General features: G+C 42.4%; 1 protein-coding gene across 1 annotated transcript; it reads right to left on the reverse strand.

Moving 5' to 3' along the window:
* Positions 1-1,934: 1,934 nt before the first annotated feature.
* Positions 1,935-21,698, reverse strand: LOC117404325 (transketolase-like protein 2). The gene is made up of 14 exons (XM_059017423.1): positions 21,443-21,698; positions 19,097-19,214; positions 17,852-17,965; positions 17,226-17,323; positions 16,415-16,606; positions 12,810-12,937; positions 12,174-12,367; positions 10,434-10,598; positions 8,631-8,787; positions 8,049-8,179; positions 6,460-6,543; positions 6,179-6,275; positions 3,823-3,942; positions 1,935-2,893 (listed from the first exon to the last, which is right to left on the reverse strand). Exons 1-14 carry the CDS (start codon positions 21,547-21,549, stop codon positions 2,721-2,723), a joined length of 1,878 nt encoding a protein of 625 aa, XP_058873406.1. The 5' UTR covers positions 21,550-21,698; the 3' UTR covers positions 1,935-2,720.
* Between the last annotated feature and the right edge of the window lie 274 nt (positions 21,699-21,972).

Below are 21,972 nucleotides of genomic sequence, written 5' to 3' on the forward strand. Positions count from 1 at the left end.
ACAAGGTGGAAACCACTGTAGAAGCGAGTAATTAAGAGCTGTATAAAAGCACACACCTGCAGAGACCTGGCATTGACTTCAGGATGGCTGCTATGGTACACTTCCTGATACGGCAAGACTTGGCTCTTGTTGAGGAGAGGCAGGAACACGTTCAGAGGAGAAGGGCAAGACGAGGAAGACCCTGCATATTCAATCCCATGGTCACTTTGTTTGGGATGCCGGAGGATGCGGTGCTAAAGCGTTATCATCTCACTCCGCAGGTCATCCTAGACCCAATAGCTGAACTGAGGGATGAGCTAGACCCCAGCGTCAATCTAGGGACCGCTATCCCTGCACATGTGACAGCGCTGTGTTCTCTGCACTGCTTAGTCTCTGGTTCTTTTCAAACCACAGTTGGAATGTCTGGTATAGCCTCAGCTCCTTCTCAGAAAATGTTCCTCCCCCCCCCCCCCCCCCCCCAACACATGCGCCAAGAGGACTTAGCTGCCCTTCCAACATTTTTTTGGCTTTACAAATGTCATACAGCGACTGCTGCTCTCTACTCCTAACTCTGCAAGTGCGGCCGCTAAATAGACCGATGCACTCATTGAGACCCTCATTATCACAATTGCAGATCATTATTTGTTCGTTTTTGGCAATTTGCATGGCGTAGCTAGTCTTGTCTTTCATTGCCTGATTCTGAGGAGTTAATGTATGCTGTTGTCTCATCTACACTCGATTACTGCAATGCTTTTTTTGCTGGGTTACCTTTTTGCTGTTCTGTCCCTCCCAAAGATTAAGACAAAAAGAAGAGATCTTTCAGTTACAATGCTCCCAGACTGAGGCATAAACTACCCTCTGATAAACAGTCGATTAAAAACTCATTTTTTGACTAGCATTTTATACAAAATGCTGTTCTTTCTTCATTTCTCTAGTAGTTTTGATTAGTTTTACTATAACTTGTTCATGTTTGTTTTAATTTTCATTGACTTATAAAGCACTCAGAGATATTGTTGTATGAAAGGTGCTATATAAATAAACTTACTTGCCACGTCAGGAGGGAAGATGATGGTAGAATTGAAGTGAGGCAACGCTGCTCAGTGTGGTGAAACAGCTTGATCTAATAAGGAAGGTGTGTGGTTTTGATAACTCCTCTCGACTCTCCTGTCTGGTGTATGTCCCCTCGTACTGATAGTGTCCACTCAAGAGGTGTCTCACTTTAAAAAAAAATTATCAATGTTTCTAAAGCCTGGTGGCATCTCTACCCAAGCTCATGCCATGTATGCAAATTAAGGTTTAGATTCTAGGTAGAACACCAAACATCACCAAGACCATAACCTTTTATCTATTAAAAACAAAACATCTTTTTATACAACTGGACACACCCAAGTTCAGTCTTACTGTAGTGTACACCTTCACGTTGCTGTCAGAATGTTTACAATGCAATCAGCAAAAAATAAAGATGCTTGAATGACAAACGCAAATGTGTTAACATATGACATCTTCAAATCAATACTGTAATATAACAGACAAAACAATTTTATTTATATATATATATATATATATATAAAAAACAAAAGAGAAAAATAAGAGGAATGCTAAGTGCATACAGCGAAGTACTCAGCAGTAGCCTGGGTCACTAGAGAACTAGCTACATACATTGCTTCTGTTCCACTTGGCTTCTACCCTCAATATCTTATGCTAAATAATGTTCATGCCAAGTTTCAATAAAAAAGCCAGAATATATGGAAAAACATTACCAAGACAACACTTCATGGTGCAATAGCGTCTACATTTGGAAAAGACAAATCTGTAGCAACTGGGGAGTTGTGAAAGTATTAATTTCAGCAATCAGCTCGACTTCTTGCACAGAAGAAAATGTATGAACAAGAGGAGGCAGTTCAGCCCCCATCCCCCCACCCCCCGATAATGAGAAACAGCACAAGAGACACAAGGCATTTAGATGTGCTTTATTTTGTTTATAGTAAACCATGAAGGATCAGCTCACACGGAGCACGCTCACAACTTCAACAGCAAGCTTAACAAGCCATTCACAGATTAGTAACTGCAGGAGTCAGCTGCTCTGGGTTAACACAACACGGCAGTCGAGGGACAAAAACAGCTAAAGAAGTTTCACCAAGAACGGAACGTCTCAATAGCTCAGTAGAGGACAGGGGTTTGATCGCATGGTACAGTGCAGGTAGACAAAACTTGATCCCAGTAGATTTTAATCCAAAAGGTAAGGTAACCATTAACATATTAGCCATCCTATTTCAAGATGTTATTGCTGTCAAATCAAGAAATATATTTTCTTGAAATGACTACAAAAAGTATGAATATTAAACCACTGAAAATAGTACTCAAAGTAAACAATGTTAAAACCATAGGTTGTAGCTTTTGAGATATTGGAATGGATAATTAAGACTGAAGACAGTTTATATGGTCCCCTTAACTATTTACTTTGAGAAACACACACATTTAAATGAAATCAGAAACTAACTACTAGATTTAAACATCAAGGTGTTCAACCTTGCCCCAATGCAGTTCAGACCATCAAGACTTCGCCTTTCAACATAAAGGATCTAGGGATGCATTCAAATTGTTGGGTAGAACAGACATCTTGGCAAGTTAGGACAGAATTACAGAATGGACCCATTGACTACACATGAGGTTTTTTGGACAGTAACCCTAGCAAAAGCTTCGACAGGGGGCAGTGTGCCGCAGAGTCGTGGGAAGGGGCCTCAGTTGGCGAAGGTTGACTTCACGGCAGAGACGATGCTCTTGGCGCTGATGCCGAACATGTGAAGCAGCTCCGTGGGCTTGCCGCTCTGGGGGACGTGGGAGACGGCCAACCGCTGCACCAGAATGGTGGGCTCCTCTGCCACTGCGCCACACACAGCCTCTCCCAGGCCACCTGCAGGCAAACACAAGACATGACAAGTCATCGCACAGCAGAGCCAGCAATCCAAATTTAACAAGAAATACCCAAGGCCTATATTTTCAGTTTTATATAAATTTCGTGGAGATCTAAGCAAATTTTACTTTTTTTTTCCCCCTCCTCAAAACCACACACATCAGGAGGTAATGAGTAAAACAAAAAGTAGCTCATCTGCTTCTATTCTTTGTGAATACAAACCGTGTAAAAGGTGGTGAAGTTAATCTATCATTACTCAAGTTTAGTATGCAAGACAGCCTCATTGCACTAACTCGCATGCTTCAGTGGGCAGAATAAGAACAAAAACTTAATGGATTTTGTAAAAATAAAAAAGGGCCTTGGAAATATCATTCAAATATGAATTTATGCAAACTTACATGTGTGCAAGAACGTCGTTAAATGAGAGGAGGCTATTTGTGGTCGTGACGTTCCTACTAGAGGGTTGATCTTAAACTTTGACAAGTCAGATTCTAAAGGATCCCAATGATTCAGCAAATCGACAGTGTGGTTTAGTAAAGGGTCGTCCACATTTATAAGATATAGCAAGTGTACACAGTGTGCTCTCTCTCAAGACACCCCCCTTCATAGCGGGCAAGTCACAACGCCCACATGTTCACTAATTATATTGAAAAATAAATTAATGTCAAAACGAGTTTTATTCTTGTAGGCCTAGTTAGGTTACACTTTATATTAGGAACTACAAATAAATGGCAAGCGTACTCCCTTAATCCAATGACGCAGTACTACTGCGTTGCACCGAGCAAAAGGCTTTAAAAATGGCTGCCTGTTCATAAACTTTGTTTTGCTTTTAGGCTTGTTCAGAAGGAAACGCATTTGAACTTGCACAAATACCGAACCCGATTAATAGAACATGCGATCCAGTTTGAATCTCCACTCAGTGTACACACCCTCTCTGTAGTGGTCCTCCACAGTGATGATCCTGCCCCCAGTGGCACGGGCACTGGATATGATGGTCTCTGCATCCAGAGGCTTGATGGTGAAGGGGTCAATCACACGGATATTGATACCTGAGAGTGAGGGAGACAGTCAGAGTACAGCGGTACCACTTTCTAATAGGCAGTAGATGTAGTTTTGCAAATAATTTCATAAAACCTTACCTATTTTGCACTCATTAGCTACACAGAACTCAATGTGCAGTTCTGAAAGAAACACATGCTAAATCACAAACAGGTGTTCACTTTAAAACATGATTGGTTGCTACGTTAGGTTAAAGGAAGTTTCAATTCTCTGCTTTCACAGGAAATGTTACACTTGCACTTCCTGGGTCATTTCACTTTGGCTGTGTCTTCAGGTCACATTGCTTTGGTGCAAGCATGTCAGTCAAGAGTGGAAGCAGCTGATTGGACAGACAGGAAAAAAGCCAGTGAAGGGGTCGGGACAATTGCATACCCTCCACATGACCAAGCAAGCGCTTCCAATTCTCCCAATTTCAGAACGTCCTATTATTCAACCTGGCTCACCGCAGCAACCCCCGCACTAACCCGGGAGAGACGAAGACGAGCACTCGCTTCCTCTAAAAACAAGTGCATTGGCCGTCCTATTTTCGCTCTGCTAGCCCGCCGTGCAGCCATATCCAGAACTTAGTTCTGAACTGCGTACAGGCCGGCCCTCAGACACCCAGCCTGCCAAGGACTCCTACCCTGCCCAGGCAGCGCTTGGCCAATTGTGCGCCTCCCCCTGGGAGCTCCAATCCACGGTCGGCAGTGGCATAGCCTGGATTCGAACCGGCGATCTCCAAGCTAGACGGAGCATCCTGCAGTCCGGGTGGAGTACCTTTACCGGATGAGCCACTCGGGAGCCCTTAAAAACAGAGTTTCCTTCACCAAGTGTAGGCCCAGGTGTTTTAAAGTAGAAAGAGGTTCAGTAGAACACGTTTCTCAAAAGTGTACAGTTGAGATCTACGAATGGAAGCGCACAGCAGGTACGATGTGTGGAATTCTCCTGTTAGCTAGTCACTGAAACACGTGCGTCTGAACACATCCGCCCTGTTCCACAGCCACTGCTGTTCAGCCAAAAATGCTTGTAAACTAGTAAGAGTTCATTTTATTAGAAACCTGTTACTGCCAACAGATTCTTTTAATTATTCAGTTTACTTTTTACATAAAGTTATATAAATGTTTGTTTGTTAAATATTGGTTCTCTACAGGGTTTGGGGCTGTGTTTGAAGGTTTGTTCGCTAGCCAGGAATTCGGAGGTAGTTTTAAACCTTCGAAGGTTCATCAGGTGGTATTCACACACTTACTTTCTCGGTTAAAAGAAACCATTTGACAATGTGTGAATACTATAAGTCACACATTAAATGTCACTCGCATGGAAATTAGATCTTTTGATTTGTATAATGCATATTACATATTACATGCATATAATATAATGCATATTACATACAGAAATATTAAAATCCACTACCAAATCGGTATACGAAGCAACTGTATAAGTTGAATACAAACTGTGCATCATGGAGGCACATCCAATCTCCAGCATAAGTTCATAATATTTTTAGTAGTAGTAAAATATGACCAATAACCTGCTTGGAATGGTGACAAAGCTTTGTTTTGCCTGCAGTTGGTGCTGCTGCAATGCAAGCTTAATGTAGATATCAACTACGTGAAAATAAACAGTGTATTTAAATTATAACAAGATTACTGTTCTATATAATGATGTATTTAAGCTACATGTTTGTTTTATTCAATTTACATGGATTACCTGTAAAAATAGACCAGTAAATTATGCAAATGAGTACCATCACAGGTTCAAGCCTTCCTTCCGCAATGTGTTCCGTACCGTCCAAGGTCACTTTGTACCCTTCGTTGCAGCCCTAACAAGGTTACATTTTTATCTCGGCTTTTCGGAAGTTTGATTTTTGCTCGCTCAACCTTCCGAGAATGCTTTGCTCTCCATTCTCCACACAGCCCGGAATGAACCTGCTTGCAGAGAGGGGGGGAACAATGCTGGCTCTGGTGGCAGTGGAAACCGAGCTTGAGTGACCAATACAAGGATTAAGTGTATCAGAAGTTTTTCAGATTAGTTCTGCGAAGTTCAGAACCAGAAAATCCTCGCTCTTAAATTGCGACTGCCTCCATTACAAGCCCCTCTATATCGAACTGTGATCAGAACTTCAGAATGTCAACACAAATTAATGCTTTGCCATCACAGTTGGAGATGTTGAAACACTATTGTAAATAATGCACCAGTGTTGAATGTGGATCTCTATGCGAGTGTCAGAGTACCCCGGTCAGCACTCACCTTCCTTAGCGAGTTCATCTGCAGCGGTCAGAGCCTCGTGAAGGGTCACTCCAGCACCAATGACCGTCACCTTGTCACTGTCGCTCTGGCGCACCACCTAATCAAGGAGAGACAACTTTGACTAACAAGGAAACTGAACAGAAACTAACTGACCTACATCCGTCCTTTACCTTTCAATTCTAAAACAGAATGCGGCTGCTGTAACGATCCTGTTACAGACTGTCCCACAGCAGTATATAACGTAGAGCATTTTAACAGACCTGGGATAACTCCCCTCTCACCTTGGCTTGTCCGACTTCAAACTTCTCTTCGGGGGAGTAGAGCACAGCTGTTTCAGGTCGGCTGGTTCTGATGAAGCAGATTCCCTGAGAAGAGACAACGTAACTCTGAACGTACAGTCCAATAGCAGACTATGCCTTTCCATGTCTGTTTCGGTCCAGAATCGTCTAAAGTAGTTACGTGACCCACAGCCGGTTCAACTCATTTTAGAAGCTTCAATATATAGCCAAGGAATTTCTATGAAATCTACAAATACCTCTCAAAAAGGAACGATACCTGAACACATAAAAAAGCACCATTAAGGAAGGTTGAATATCTTGGGCAACAGAACACTGTACCTATTCTGTTAAAGCTGTGGCAGGTACATTAGTGCAAATGTATTAGAACCTCTCAAGATTGGTCATATATACCGACCCGTGAGAAATTCTGGGTGTGAGAAATTCAATTTCAGTCAAAAAAACTTAAGACTCATGCATTTCACCATCTGTGGCTGTGCTACTTTTCTCTTACTGTTTTAAAATTGCATGAGTCAATTAATTAGACAATCACCAATTTGACTATTTTTTGGACTATTTCATATGCACAACAAATCAGGTGTGAATACATTTGCACACGACTGTAGGTCCTAAAACCAGATAATGCAAGAAATTGTGTCCAGCACATTTATACTCAAGTCGTTTACAACTACAACTACATTCCAGCGCATGGGATTCACAAAATAAATAAAAAGAAATACATTTCTTTAGTTTGGGCATTTGAGTTTCCAGTCCAGGGTATACTATATCCTTACCCAACAGTGCCTCCTAGTGGATATCTTTATTAACATCAAAACCTGCCCACACTATACAGGGTTCACTCAATGGACCGATCAGCCCAGAGCTCTTGTGTTGGAATGTGTTGGAAATGCATGACCTTAGCACATTTTACTGTATTTTTTTTTTTTAAATATATAATTTACTCAATAAATACAAGGAGTTACTGCACTAGAATTACCATGTAAAATTATAATACCGTATTCCTAATTCTTGAAGCACTGCCCCACAGGCTGCGAGTAACCGATCATTTAAGAAATTTCAAGGAGTGTGGGAGGGTTTAATCTCTAAATCTCTGTGAATGGTGCATCAGTTACATCATTTAAACAGTGGATGACCGACGTCTAATAATCAGCCAATAGGAGTTATCCGTGTTGTTCAGTCTAGGATCCAAGAAGTCGAGTCAGCAAACAAGTCTATTATACTGCGGATCGTGATTTGATCTGATCAGCTTGTGATGGCTCCAACATTTAGCAGTCTAAAATGTTCTGTTTTTTTTTAAAGAAGCACAAAATGTGACCGTTAACTTGCCAATTTGAAGTTTTCAAGTTAGAATAAGCCTTCTAATGTGAGGTGGAATCCTTCATTTTGAAAATGAAAAAATTGGGCATGTTATGTTCTATGCTTTGCAAGAGGGGTTAAAGTTAATACTTTATACTGTGTCCTGTGCGTAAAAGTATAGGTTATGCTTAACATGGTCAGCTCCTTGAAGGTTTTAGAGACTTCATGAAGCCCCCCCTAATTCTTCCATGTTCTAGGGTTCCCACACAGCGAGGTACCTTGGTGTTTGCAGAAAGCTCCACTGCTTTCTCAGTGGAAACAGCGTCACTGGGGTAGAACACGGTGCATGTTGGGATAGCGCGGAACATCGCCAGATCCTCCAGGGCCATCTGAGAGGGGCCATCTTCACCTACAACAAGAAGACTGAAGGGTTAACAGGCTGGACTTACTATACTATCTACCATAGGAGTTAGAGGTGCTGTTTCCATCTACAGTACGCTGTACAAGTGATCAATGCCTTCCTCTGATCATGTAGAGCATTTCTCCTACAAGCCATCAGGCAAAGTCGGGTTTGTCATTCCAAGTGCAAGAAATATACGAAACGTGACTAGAGGCAGCGGATATGAACAGATTTAATCTGTTCAAATCGAACTTGTTTTGTCATTGACATTTTGGGTGCACGATCTACACTCGTCAATAAGTGTTTGCTACACTGAACATGGACATGATGTAGTATATTATACTGCATGTCAAAACTATATTAAATGAGGAGGCCATTCGGCCCATCTAAGCTCAAAGGTTCATAGTAGCTCATTTTCAGAACTTTAAACTTGCATTGCCACCCCCACCCCCTGACTCACCAATGGAGACTCCACAGTGAGAGCCACACAGGTTGACATTGGACTGGGAGATGGCTCCCATGCGGACGTGGTCGTAGGCACGGGACAGGAATGCAGCGAAGGTGCTAGCAAAGGCCACAGTGCGATCACGTGCGGCACAGCCCATTGCCACGCTCACCTGGGGAGGGATAAAGTGAATTAACTGGGCAGGAAGAGGATCCACACAAAAGCTGCAGAGTCTGACAAGCAAGTTCTTACTTGGTGTGCATTCTACCATGAAACCCGCTTCTCTGCTACGGGCTGGACAAGGACATTCAGTTATAAATCATCCTGTTTTAACTCTCCCTCATTAATAGTTCTTGGTCTGCATTTTAAACAAAGCCATACCTCTTTTCACCCACACTAGTTTACCACAATCAGGTGCACAAAACTGAGAAAGGTTTCAGACCTGTCTCTTCCATTGAGCCAACAGTCTTTTAGTATTCAACCACTTAGGTGACCCTGTGTGTAAACGTTTCTGTATTAGACTACTGCTTGGTAGAACACAGCAACAGGGGAGGCAGCAGAGCAAAGGTAGCCAAGACGGAAAATGTACGGTGCCGACTGAAGCAGGGTAAACATTTTTCAGCAGTTTATATTTTAACAGGTGTTGCACGTAACCAATACACTACAAATACAAAAGCAAATATGCTTATACAACCGACAAACACGCTGCACAAATTGCACAAACCGTTCCATATTAAATACAATATCTTTGAGCTTGGAAATATTTGTGCTACATAAAAGGTCAAACGGCTTTAAAACATTGAAACTCAAGTCACTATTGAAACATATTAATGTATCAATTTTCTATAAATGTGTTGACTGCAAAAAACATAAGCAGACAAAACAAAAAAAACTAAAACCTTGAGTGACAAATTGAGCTACTTAAGTTTTGTAAACCTTTTAATTATGTTGACATACTATTGAAAAGGAACGTGCAATTTCCATATTACTGCCTTTAAATCGTATACACTGGAGGCAAACCTTAAAATAACAGTTTTTGTATTTCTTTACATTTCTAATACTACGTAGAAATATGAAGTTTTAAAAACCAGATAATTTTAAAATTATTAGTAAATTGTAACATCATATATGCCACTGACTCGCTTGGTCAACATTCAGACTAGTAGAAGTATAACTAACACCAATCATGAAGTCGGTATTTGTTTGACCCCATTGCCATAGTAACCAAAAGCACGGCTCTGATAAAGTATGACTTTACAGTGTAAAATGCCGACAGGAAAATAAAATGCATATTTCATAGTAAATTGCAAGAAGCTGAAGTTTTTTTTTGCTTATGAAATCAGCTCACCAACACCCGCCATTGTTACAGTACACATTCCAAACGCACGCACTTTTCCACAATTGTCAAAATACTTAAGACTTATGTCTATTGACAGAACACTCCAGCCCCTGCAGTAATGTTAGTGTGTAGCCATTTGTTACTTTAAAAGTAATTGTAATTACTGCAGCATTATTAGAATCAACTGAACAAAACAGCATTGCAATTGTAATTTCAGCAACCTGTGCTGTAATTGTAATTCTAATGAACCCCAGGTCTGGCATTACATTATCACTATTCTTCTCCCTTCTGGTCTGGGGCTTGCTTCGAGTTGGGCCGGTGTCTTTCTCCGAACATGACCCTTGAATTCTGCCAGTCCCATCCACTCGGGCAGATTAAGGGCTCAATGAATTACAAACCCCATAATAAAAGCAAAACAATGAAGAGGACATTTGCTCGAGACTCCATGCTCGCCCCTCCACTGAAGGAGGAAGACTCACCATGTTCTGCTCCGCGATGAAGCACTCTATGAAGCGGTCTGGGTGCGCTTTCTTGAAGAGATCAGAGAAGGTGGAGTTCTTGGTGTCTCCGTCCAACGCCACCACGCGATCGCTCGCCTCCCCAAGCTTGGCCAGAGCGATACCGTAGGCACGGCGTGTAGCCATCTGGGAAACGAGAAAACTGAGCCTGCAAATCCACACGCAACGAGAGAAAACTGAGCCTGCAAATCTACACAGAGAGAAAACTGAGCCTGCAAATCTACACAGAGAGAAAACTGAGCCTGCAAATCCACACGCAACGAGAGAAAACTGAGCCTGCAAATCCACACGCAACGAGAGAAAACTGAGCCTGCAAATCCACACGCAACGAGAGAAAACTGAGCCTGCAAATCCACACAGAGAAAACTGAGCCTGCAAATCTACACAGAGAGAAAACTGAGCCTGCAAATCCACACGCAACGAGAGAAAACTGAGCTTGCAAATCCACAGAGAGAAAACTGAGCCTGCAAATCCACACGCAACGAGAGAAAACTGAGCCTGCAAATCCACACAGAGAGAAAACTGAGCCTGCAAATCTACACAGAGAGAAAGCTGAGCCTGCAAACCCACACACCAGGATTAAACTGAGCCTGCATATGGCTCTTAGAACGCGACTCATCAATATGGATCATGCAGTAAAGAAGACTTCACAGCTCCAATAGACTATTAAACTCAATGTATTTTTCAATGTCTTTAAACTTTGGAATGGTTAGAGATTAGTTTTATAGTTTTTGGAGTGTGGACTCCAGCTTGACAGCATGAATGGTCTCCTAATAAAACACATTAATAGAATAGGTGTGCTAATTATCCACAAATGAGACATTAAAAGTGTACAACATATAAATACATTTTTATTTTGTTATATGTTCCCATGCAGCAGTTTACATAAGGTGTGTATTGTTGTATAAATCTTTTGACCACTTTAAAAGTTTTAAATTGCATTCCCTGCCTCAGATGGCTTCCCATGTACCCGCATGGACCTCTAGGAAGTACATTGCCCATCATCCTCCTGCTCACTGGTAAATCCATCTCAGTTACATATGTAAGCAAGAGGAGGAGGAGGAGGAGGAGGATAGGAAATTTAGTTCTGTGAGGTCCATGTAGGTACATGGGAAGCCATCTTGAGGCAGGGAATTAAATTTAAAAACTTAAATAAAAAAGTGGTCAAAATGTAAAAAACACACACACACACACGCCTTACATAAACAGTTGTAACACATCAGAACATGTAACAATAAAACAAAAAGGTCCTTATGTACCCTTTAAGCTGGCCGAGGTAGAGAGAGTCTCACAATCATATCAGTTTGAAACAGTGGTCATGTTGGTTGAAATGCAGGAACACTGGCGTGGGTCACAATCATATCTACGCTGTGCAAATCTGATGGCTACTGATTTGCTAGTTTAACTAATATACTGTGAAAAATGGAGGACAGTTTTTGGAAAAGTGCAATCTTACCAGAAACAGAGTGTCTGTTCAGGAAAATTATCCTGCCACAAGTTCTGGTTGAAATGCATGCAAACACTAGAGCTGTGAGACTCTCACCTTGCACCCACATGAGGCCTAGACTCACCAATCTTGCAGGCAGGAGGGCAGGGCATGCACACTCACCTTCTCTGCGATCTTGCAGGCAGGAGGGCAGGGCATGCACACTCACCTTCTCTGCGATCTTGCAGGCAGGAGGGCAGGGCATGCACACTCACCTTCTCTCCAATCTTGTAGGCAGGAGGGCAGGGCATGCACATGCTGGAGATGTCCACCTTGGGAGAGTCCTCCACAGGCTGCTCGGGACACAGCAGCTTGTTGGTCTGAATCTGGCCCTGCAGGTCAGCAAGGATGGCATCCACCTTGTCTTTGGGAATAGGCTTGCCATGCCAGTTGTCTTGGTCCTCAACACCTGCGGGAGAAGCGTTCGCATTTCTTTACTTCAGCTTTCGTACTGGACCAGGTTTCTGAAGAGTGGTTTAAAAGCGTGCTAGGTTCTACCTGGGCCAGTTCGTTCGCAAAGGGTCTCGAAAGATGGGAATAGCCAAAAACTGAAATAGACTGGAAGTGGTTTCACTTTAAAATGGAACTACCCTTAGGTGTCAGTTGTCTATTGTCAAGTTATTCAATTAATATTGAATCCCACATCCTAGCTTTTATTATTGATCACATCTCAAAATGCTCATCATACTAAAGACTGAAGCAATTTAAAAGATGAAATTAAAAATGTGGCAAATGGTTCATTTCTGCAAACACACTCATACACCCAATATGCACCATACCGTGACAGCTGAATCACTCCTAGTGACATCCAATTTTAAAAAAAAAATAAAATACATAAATATGTCTTGTACCTTGGATTCCTTTGCCCTTGAAGGTTTTGGTGACGATGGCTGTGGGTTTACCCTTCACCTGCTGTGCCTGCCACAGAGCCTTACACAGCTCCTCCACATCGTGCCCATCTACCACGTACGTGTTCCAGCTGAGACAGAGAGTTTCTATTAGAACAGAACTTAGGCGGGGAGCGTCACAGAAATAAAAAAAAAAAAAATGGTGTGTAGTCACAGGAATGAAAATTCAACCAGGTCTTAACCCTTTGCGGTCCATTTATTAAATGCGCGTCAGGCACGCCAGGTCTAATTTATTTTCACACGCGCAGGTAAGTTTAGACGCGCTGTTTAAAAGTATTTTTTTTCACAATCAAACGGGTTTAAAAGGCCCTGCATAACAACAAAGCACTCACTAGGCTTCTCCAGCCCCGCCCCACCCTTTCGTTCGCTATCGCTTTCACCTATGTAAAAAGTTTTGCAAATGTCCGTGTTCTCTGTGCGCTGACGCACTATCAGCCAGCTTGTTTACTTATGACCGCCCCGTTATCTGGTACCAGGGCCATGTATGACTATTCATGAGATACGCCTTTTTTTTTTTTCGACTCGTCTCTGCTCCTGTCGCTCCCACTCGGCCATTGAATGGTTCTCTCGGCTTTTTCCGGAGAAAAAACGACTAAAACCCGTTTTTTGCGTTTCTATAATGATGTCGGACAGGGTCCGACAATGGACCCGATAGGAATAATTGCAATGTCGGACCAGGTCCGACAATGGACCGCAAAGGGTTAATCCTGTTTAAATGAATAAAAACAAAAATATCTTATAAAAATGTGATGCACTTGTCACAGCATTACAAGGCAGCAAACAAAATGTAAGTTTTACATACCTTGACAAATGTTTGAAGATTTATATTTGCTTAACTATAAAATCTGAAATTTCATTAGCAGAAGGAAATTGGGGCACCTCTTATCTTAAGCCTTTAGTTAAAGTAGCCAAGAATGCACGTTTTAAATAGATCTCAGAAACCAGGCCAGTGGTTTGTCTATCTGATGATGTGTTCATTTATGAGCAAACTTCTTATGGTGTTACAAGAGCTAATTAACAGACTCTTGCAAAGCCACACACTTTTTTTAAACCCATTCCCTACCTTTTAAAACCAAACCCTAGACAGGAAATTTAACAGAAGTTCAGGATGGAGACCTCAATGCTCAACACGAGTGGCTGTTTTACTTCATTAAAAGCAAGGCTTTACAGTAGTGAATTGCTGTATTAGCTGTGGCCACAAGAGGGAACCAAAACATTCTTTCAAATAAAACCTTGGCTTTCAGAAGGCTACTACCCCAAAACACCAACATGCATGGTTTACTAATGTAAAACTGGATTTACAACCCTAGAAATATTGCATTAAATATGAATTAAACAAATAAGAATTTAGTTCAGGAAGACTTCGGAATGAAGTTCTAATTCAAAAGCCTTTTACATAGTAATAAGTGATGGGACATTTCAACCAAATGTTTTTGCTGGCAAAAATAACTGCGAAGAGACCTGCATCAATTAAATCTGTTGCACAAGAGGGTTTCTCTCCTTTAATTGGCTACTGGCTTTATTTTGTTGTAATGTTTATTACATGTCATTACCTGACTACACCCCAGGGAATTCAGTAATATCTCTGCACAAGTATGTACAAAGTATTGGGCAGTTGTATTGGGTTCTTCTCTCATACTGGATATCAGAACACTAGCATGAGGAAAAAGGTTTTTTTTTTTTGGTTTTTTTTTAAAAAAACAGTCTTTCTAAATTCCAAGATTGAAAAAGAAACACCAGCTCTTTCAGTTCGTCTTCCGAAAGAGAACGCCTCTGCTTGGACAGGACAAGATTACACAGCGAGTTGCTGCGCTCAGCATCAGCTGTATTTGTTACTGCATTGATGAATCTGAAAGCTAACGGTTTTCAAATTAGGAAGACGGTCAGCTGTCGATGACCAAAACAAGTCGATGTCAATTTCCCCTGGCGGTAGAGCGCTGTGGATCGCATCGGGTGCCACCTTCACAGTGTACAAAGCAAAGCATCTTTTATCGATGTATTTGCAACGTGGGACCTCTGCAGTGGCATTCTGGCAAAATCGATCAATGTTCCCTTTATTCTCAGTGTGAGCAAACATTTCTCTATCCTCTTAAAGCAGTGTTTGCTCCAGGACTTACAGACTGAGGGTTAATGCAGCCCCCTCTCAATTTTAGGGGGACATTTTCGTCAGTAAGCGGGTCAATATGTTTGAGGATTCAGAACCAAAACCACCAAATATGTAAGTGACCTCAACCAACAAAGCCATATGTTAATGCAACACAATGCACAAGCTTGGAAATGTGTTATCCCGCTTCTAAAAAACTCAAAGTTGTAATCCAAGTACCTGTCCCAATGTGTGTGTTTACCAGCACTTCAATAACAATACAATTCCCTGCTCGCTCACCAAACGCCTTACATTCCCCTCGCCCAAACACACAAACATAGCGTTTTTAAATAACCAAATTACCTCAAACAATTGACAAAGCATTGCACACTTCATTCGACTGGAGCCAAGCCCGACTCCAGTCGCTCTCACATTGCCTTAGTACCTCCGTGTATCATCCCCACGTAAATACATGTATTTTTAGTATGTTTAAGCTTCCTTCATTAACATTTTATAATATATATATATATATATATATATATATATTATATATATATATATATATATAAAAATAATAGACACACACACACATATTTTTAAAAAAACTAACAATTTTCAAGTCTTTCCGCTTTGGAGAAGGAAGTCCAAACAAGGTTCTATTTGTGTAACGTTTCCATTTCTTGTGAATGAATGAATGAATGAATGAATGAATGAAGCCTCCGTGCCGGTCTCTGTCGCTCCGTAAACAGAGCTGACATAACCCTCAATGTTAGCCTTGTTAGTGCCCAAGCATTTAAAAATGCCAATCATGTATTTTTATTGATAATGAAGAGACACAGAAAAGGAGGCTAAAGACAAAGTTCACTATCCACGCATTACAAAAATACATGGACATTTGAAATGCTTGCACTAACAGCTATCATTGCAGTTTATCATTGCAGCGATTGAGACCAGCATGGAGGCAAACACCACCATTGAGCAGCTTACTCTTAACCACCTGAGTTACGCACCTAAGCAGAGAATACATCCCGCCCCCCCCCCCCCCCCCCCACCTCTCCCAGGTAAATTCGTTATGAAAAGTGAATTAGAACCATTCTTTAAAACTCCAATCTTAAAGTAACTTGGCTCACAGAAACAGGCCCACCCATTGCATTGAAACAAAGAAAGTCTACTGTTATTCTCAATAGTACAGTGATTTTTTTTTTAGCGCTTACTTTTCAGTAAGCTAAACGTTTTATTACGTGGTCCACCGAGATTTAGAGAACCACAAGGTTTGAGAACCACTAAAGTAGAAGTTTTAGTAATTCTAAATTCCCTGCTCCGTGCTTGAACATTGCTCTTCCTGATCTGGAAACAGGGCATTCCGGTACTTCCAAAGCATCTGTGCATCTACATGAAATACCTCGTTTGAATGAGTTTTAGGCACGTGGGCGTGCTTTAGGGGAGGTGCTTGTGCTGTGCTTACCCAAAGGCTTCGCAGCGCTTGCGGTAGGTTTCCATGTCGTGCTTCAGGGGCGCAGCCTCACTCTGGCCAAGCCTGTTCACATCAAAGATGGCCACCAGGTTGTCAAGCTGGTAGTGAGAGGCGAAAGCCATGGCCTCCCAGACAGCCCCCTCGGAGGACTCCCCATCCCCCAACAGGCAGTACACACGGTAGCTGTGGGGAGAAGGGGACAAAAGGCACCCGTCAACCCAATTCTACACTCAGTGTTAAGATAGAGAGATGCACACACAGCCACAGAAACAATTTAGAATAGACCAGGTCTGGAAAAGCCAACTTTGGCCACCCCTGAACTATGCCATATTGCTCCCCTCCCAGTCCCTCCGCTCTAACCACTAGGCCACCCTGCTTCCTGTACCCCGTCCTTCAGTTCTATCTGGGCCACAGTCAGATCCAAGGATCCCAGTGATGATTCAGCATCAGCATGACTAGGTAACCCATTCCATCCCCTCACCATTGTATGAAGGAGTGCATTCTTCCCTTTGTCATAACTTGTGTCCTGGCTTCTGTGCTGCGCTTAAAGTACTGTTAGGGTGAACTTTGTCAACTCATTTTAAGACTTCAAATCATGCCCTCCCCAATTATTTGCTGAATAGATTCAGTTCTTTCAGCCGATCTTAGTAGCTCAGTCCTTTAAGCCCTGGGATTAGTGTGGTTGCTCTTCGTTGGACTCTCTCCAGGGCCACAGTGCCCCTGTGTTCCAGTAGTGACAGTGCTCTTAGTGTTGCCTCCCCCAGACGACGACTGGATAGCTGCTGGTGAGCTGGTTTCTTACCTGGCCTTGTCAAAGTGTTTCCCAGTGTAGGCCATCCCGCAGGCCGCACCCAGGCCCTGTCCTAGAGACCCTGTCGCCACGTCAACGAAGGCCAGTTTCTACCAGGAAACAGGAAGTCAGTGTTTTTGAATACAAAGTGCCTTGACGCTGATGTACAGTGGGTTCCATGGAAAGTGTGTCCAGTAACCCTGGCGACACGTCCCAGTACACCGCAGTTCTGGTGCGGTGCAGCTTTGAGTGTAAAACCAATACTTTCTAGCAGAGGTCGCCGGAGAGCTTTCAGGCATTGATTGGTGCTGTTTCAGGCTATAACATGCCACTGACCTCACAATAGGGATTGTAACAATGAAACACACTGAAGAGTATTAAATTGTGCTTAATCAAACCTTGTTTAAAATTATCCTTAGTTTACCAGCGCAGCATTACTATACTGAATCAGCGGTGTGTGAAAAAATTAACTCAAAACTGTGTTGCAGGAGGAGATGACGGCTATTCAGACCAGACCATATCAAGCTGGGGCTTAATGTAGCCTGCATCAGACCAGACTTAAATTTGTGCAGCAGCAACGAGCCACCAGATCCATGGAACCCCAGGTCTGCAACACCGAGCAGGAAACACACACTCACCGGAGTTGGGTGTCCCTCCAGCTCGCAGTCTATCTTCCTCAGGTTCAGCAGATCAGCCTCTTTGACGTACCCAGCCTCCGCCCAGGCAGCGTACAGGATCGGGGCCGCGTGACCCTGCGGAGAACACAGCACAATATCAGGAGGCCATTCAGCTCATCGGTGGCTGTCAGGTTCAGAGTAGCCATTTCATAACCATGTCAAGCTGCTGAAAGTAGCCTGATCATTCAGCATAACAGCTAGGCAAGCTATTCCATACCGTCACCACTCTGTAGAAAAATGCCCTCATCCCGAATCTGGGTCGATACACTGTAGCTCAGGGACCAAGCATTTCAGTGGGATGCTCCCCTAGGGCCAGGTGTTTTGGCTGTTGACTCTTCCTATAGAAATTCACTAAAAATTTATTCTTTACAGTAGCACCTTGGAAATGATGTCCTTTTTACTAAGATTATCTTCTCAAAATAAAAAAAAGTTATTCATTCCATTATAAATGTAATAAGTAAAAAGTAACATTAATTTAGTTCATGAAATAGTATCTGCTTATATCCACTTGTTTAATATTTATACATGTTCTAATATAACAATGTCAAAGACATCGGATTTACAGCGTTTGTGTCTTTCTTGCTGCTAAACAAGTTTCTCTGAAGTAGGCTGTCTCCACCCTTTAGACACTAAATGACCTGTCAGACTGAAGTGAAATTGAATCCCTCTCCTATCCAAGGGTATGTGTTTCAAGCCTGCACTGCAAAGTAAGGTGGGCCTGTGCGTCAAAGCAGAGTGTGTTTATCACGTTTACGTGAACGTGGTCCTAGAAGCCCACTTCAGTATGATTGTTTTCAAGTGTTCCTGGTCCTTGAAAGGTTAAAAGTAACACTTCTGGTGTCCTCTGACCTTTAGAGAAGATCAAAAACGGCAATAAAAATGCATGGATCTGTTTAGACCAATCGGATATAGTTATAAAAGGAGACAAGACCCTGTGATGTTTAGCACTACAAGGAATGTATGTTTGTTCTTAAAGTTAAAGGGCCCGCGGCCCACTTGTTTGATTTTAGTGTGCTGTCCAGCAAGAACAGCCGAGTCTTTTGGTTACAGGGGACCGATTTGAACCCAAGTCCACTCACTTCATTCTCCGCACCCTCCTAGTGGTGATGCAGTGCATTACATCAGCAGAGATATTCCTTCGCCCAGTCAGACTGAAATTGTTGAAAACCGGCGAGAGCCTCTTTATGAACAAATCCCTGAACTGACCTTTGACATGATGAAGCGGTCGTTGTTGGCGTTGCGTGGATCGGAGGTCTTGTACTTCATGGTGTTGAAGAAGAGGACAGACATGATCTCTGCAGCACTGCAGCAGGAGGTGGGGTGGCTGCAGAGAGAGACAGAGAATAGCTATCTTCCATGTATACGACACACATAACTAAGTCTACAGTATTTAATAATTCAGACTACTACTTTATGAGAGCAAGCCCAATACCTGAACCCCCTCCAGCCCAGTGCAGACCCCTCATTACACCATCAGCACTGCAATACCTGAACCCCCTCCCACCCCAGTGCAGACCCCTCATTACACCATCAGCACTGCAATACCTGAACCCCCTCCCACCCCAGTGCAGACCCCTCATTACACCATCAGCACTGCAATACCGAAACCCCCTCCCACCCCAGTGCAGACCCCTCATTACACCATCAGCACTGCAATACCTGAACCCCCTCCCACTCCAGTGCAGACCCCCCATTACACCATCAGCACTGCAATACCTGAACCCCCTCCCACCCCAGTGCAGACCCCTCATTACACCATCAGCACTGCAATACCTGAACCCCCTCCCACCCCAGTGCAGACCCCTCATTACACCATCAGCACTGCAATACCTGAACCCCCTCCCACCCCAGTGCAGACCCCTCATTACACCATCAGCACTGCAATACCGAAACCCCCTCCCACCCCAGTGCAGACACCTCTCCACTATGACCTTGAGCTTAGATTTCACAAATGCTCCAAACACACAGATTGCACCAGAGACTGACCCAGGGCAAATCTTTAAACAGGTTATTTACACAGCAAGCGTTTCCAAGCCGTGTTACAGGCTTGAAATCGTTTTAAAGTTGTTACACATTAAAACAGTTACAGTTGGGCGATCGAAACTACTACGCGGAATCAGATTACAAGTTTATAAATTTGCTACAAATTCGAAAATCGGGTTTTTATAGTTTCATATATTAAATATTCTATTCATTGGGCCAGTTTGGATTTTGCATTGTTGGTTTGAGTTAACGCTTCTTTTCCATCCGTCATTGCGATTGATTTGAAAGCGACTAGATATCAGACACGTTCACTTCCATCAGCAGATCAAGAATCAATCGATTTCAATCAGCACTGTGCCGGTCAGCGAGACATGAATGTGCACACATTATTCTGTCAGGATACCGTGTGGTGAATTCGTTTATAAAATCTCTATTTTATAAAGTATGACATGGCTTTATAGCACAAAAGGGTCAATAGAGAAAACCAAAACGCCATTCTTTATTTCTAATCTTTAAAATAAGAACCTGTTCAAGGGGTCCCGTCTTAATCACGGGATATTAAATTGCAGTTGGAAAAAAAAAGTTATGCAAACTATCAACTGATTCAGTAAATATGATGCAGTTTCAAAAAACTGAATGAGCGTATTAAATGGTGCTGTTTGCATTTAGTGTCGACTAGGATGATAATTTTATGGTGATAAAGCTTCCTTCACGGCGACGGGGGGAGGGGGTAAATGCAATTAAAACTGGACACCAAGAGTATACCACATTTTGGGCATGAGAACAGAATTACTTAATACAGTCCCTCTCTATTGTGGGAAATCACGATTAACGCTGCCAAAGGCAAGATTAAATTCATCTTGATAAACGTGATCACTGCAAGCAGATCATTGATAGCTACATTGGAAGTGTTCACCTTTAAAAAAAAAAAAAAACTTTATTTAAAATGTATTTTTTTTAACTCACGGAAAATGCATATATTGAACACATCCTTTAAAATTACACAACGAAACCTGTAAATCACGCACTCTGCCGAGTATAATTGTCGCTGCGGTAGTTTCCTTCTTACTCTGGCCTGCAGGCCTTCCTCTGCGACTGCTACACGAGACTCATTCATTACCACGTGAAGTGTAAAATCAAGTCAACTTAAAATATAAATATACACTCGTCATAAGCTTCAATATCAAATGCCAATTTTAAAAAGGGACTTTAAAAAGATGTATATTGATGCGAAAAAAATTACACGTTTTTTTTTAATTGGCTTATTACCTGTACTTTTGCAATATATACCCATTTCTCAGATAAACGAGTTACAGAATGCAACCTAGACACAAAAAAAAAAAGCCTTGGTACGTATCCTGCGAAACAATACCGTAAACTGACATAAGACATCTTAAAATGTATTGCGATTTGGATCAAACAAAAAGTGCAAAATACAGACAATATTTGCATAATTACGAAGTTGACTATTGCAAGCAACAGGCTATTGCAATGCAAAACGCGTGTTTTGAATATTAAAACACAGGGCTCTTCAATGTCAAATAATTAAGAATGCAATGATCATTTTACCCGGAATTGGATGCACATGTCGCCTTGATGGAATGAATCCTCAGTTTGTTGGCCATGTCTTTAAGGCCCTGGATGGTTTTCTCGTCGGGTTTGTGGTAGCTTGCCATTTCCACGGTTCAGATTTCTTGTCACGCACGTCAGTCTTCCACCAGTTTACACAGCACTGTACCTCTCTTCAGATCCAGAAGAATTTAACCGATTTGCACTGAGAGTTTAAATCAGGTTAGCCACCGCCCCTCTTACATCGAATGAAATGCCGTCATTGAGGTGGAGCCTGTGGCATCACCCCACCGCACGCAGTGCAGTTAGACACGGGGCAGCCCATGTGATTTGTTCCAGTCCAGGCGACATATTGGGCAGGATTAACACATGGGCTTTAGGGGTTGTAGCCTGGGGCCTCAAAAATATTATTTATAATACAGTATCTAAAAATGGATAAGTAGCGTGTGGCTGTATGGATCGGAACAACATGTCGGTTTTACCAAGTCGTATTGCGTTGGATGAGCTGGGATTGCCTGATCATAATTGAC

Source organism: Acipenser ruthenus, chromosome 56, assembly GCF_902713425.1.
Source record: "Acipenser ruthenus chromosome 56, fAciRut3.2 maternal haplotype, whole genome shotgun sequence".
In the NCBI taxonomy this organism is placed as follows: domain Eukaryota; kingdom Metazoa; phylum Chordata; class Actinopteri; order Acipenseriformes; family Acipenseridae; genus Acipenser; species Acipenser ruthenus.

Excerpts from the sequence above, each read along its gene's own strand:
- LOC117404325 (XM_059017423.1), bottom strand. The coding sequence starts at position 21,549 with ATGGCAAGCTACCACAAACCCGACGAGAAAACCATCCAGGGCCTTAAA. Across the intron at positions 6,544-8,048 it reads AGCTTTCTGCAAACACCAAG|GGAATCTGCTTCATCAGAAC; the intron begins GTACCTCGCTGT and ends GTCTCTTCTCAG. Across the intron at positions 2,894-3,822 it reads GGAGGACCACTACAGAGAGG|GTGGCCTGGGAGAGGCTGTG; the intron begins GTGTGTACACTG and ends GTTTGCCTGCAG.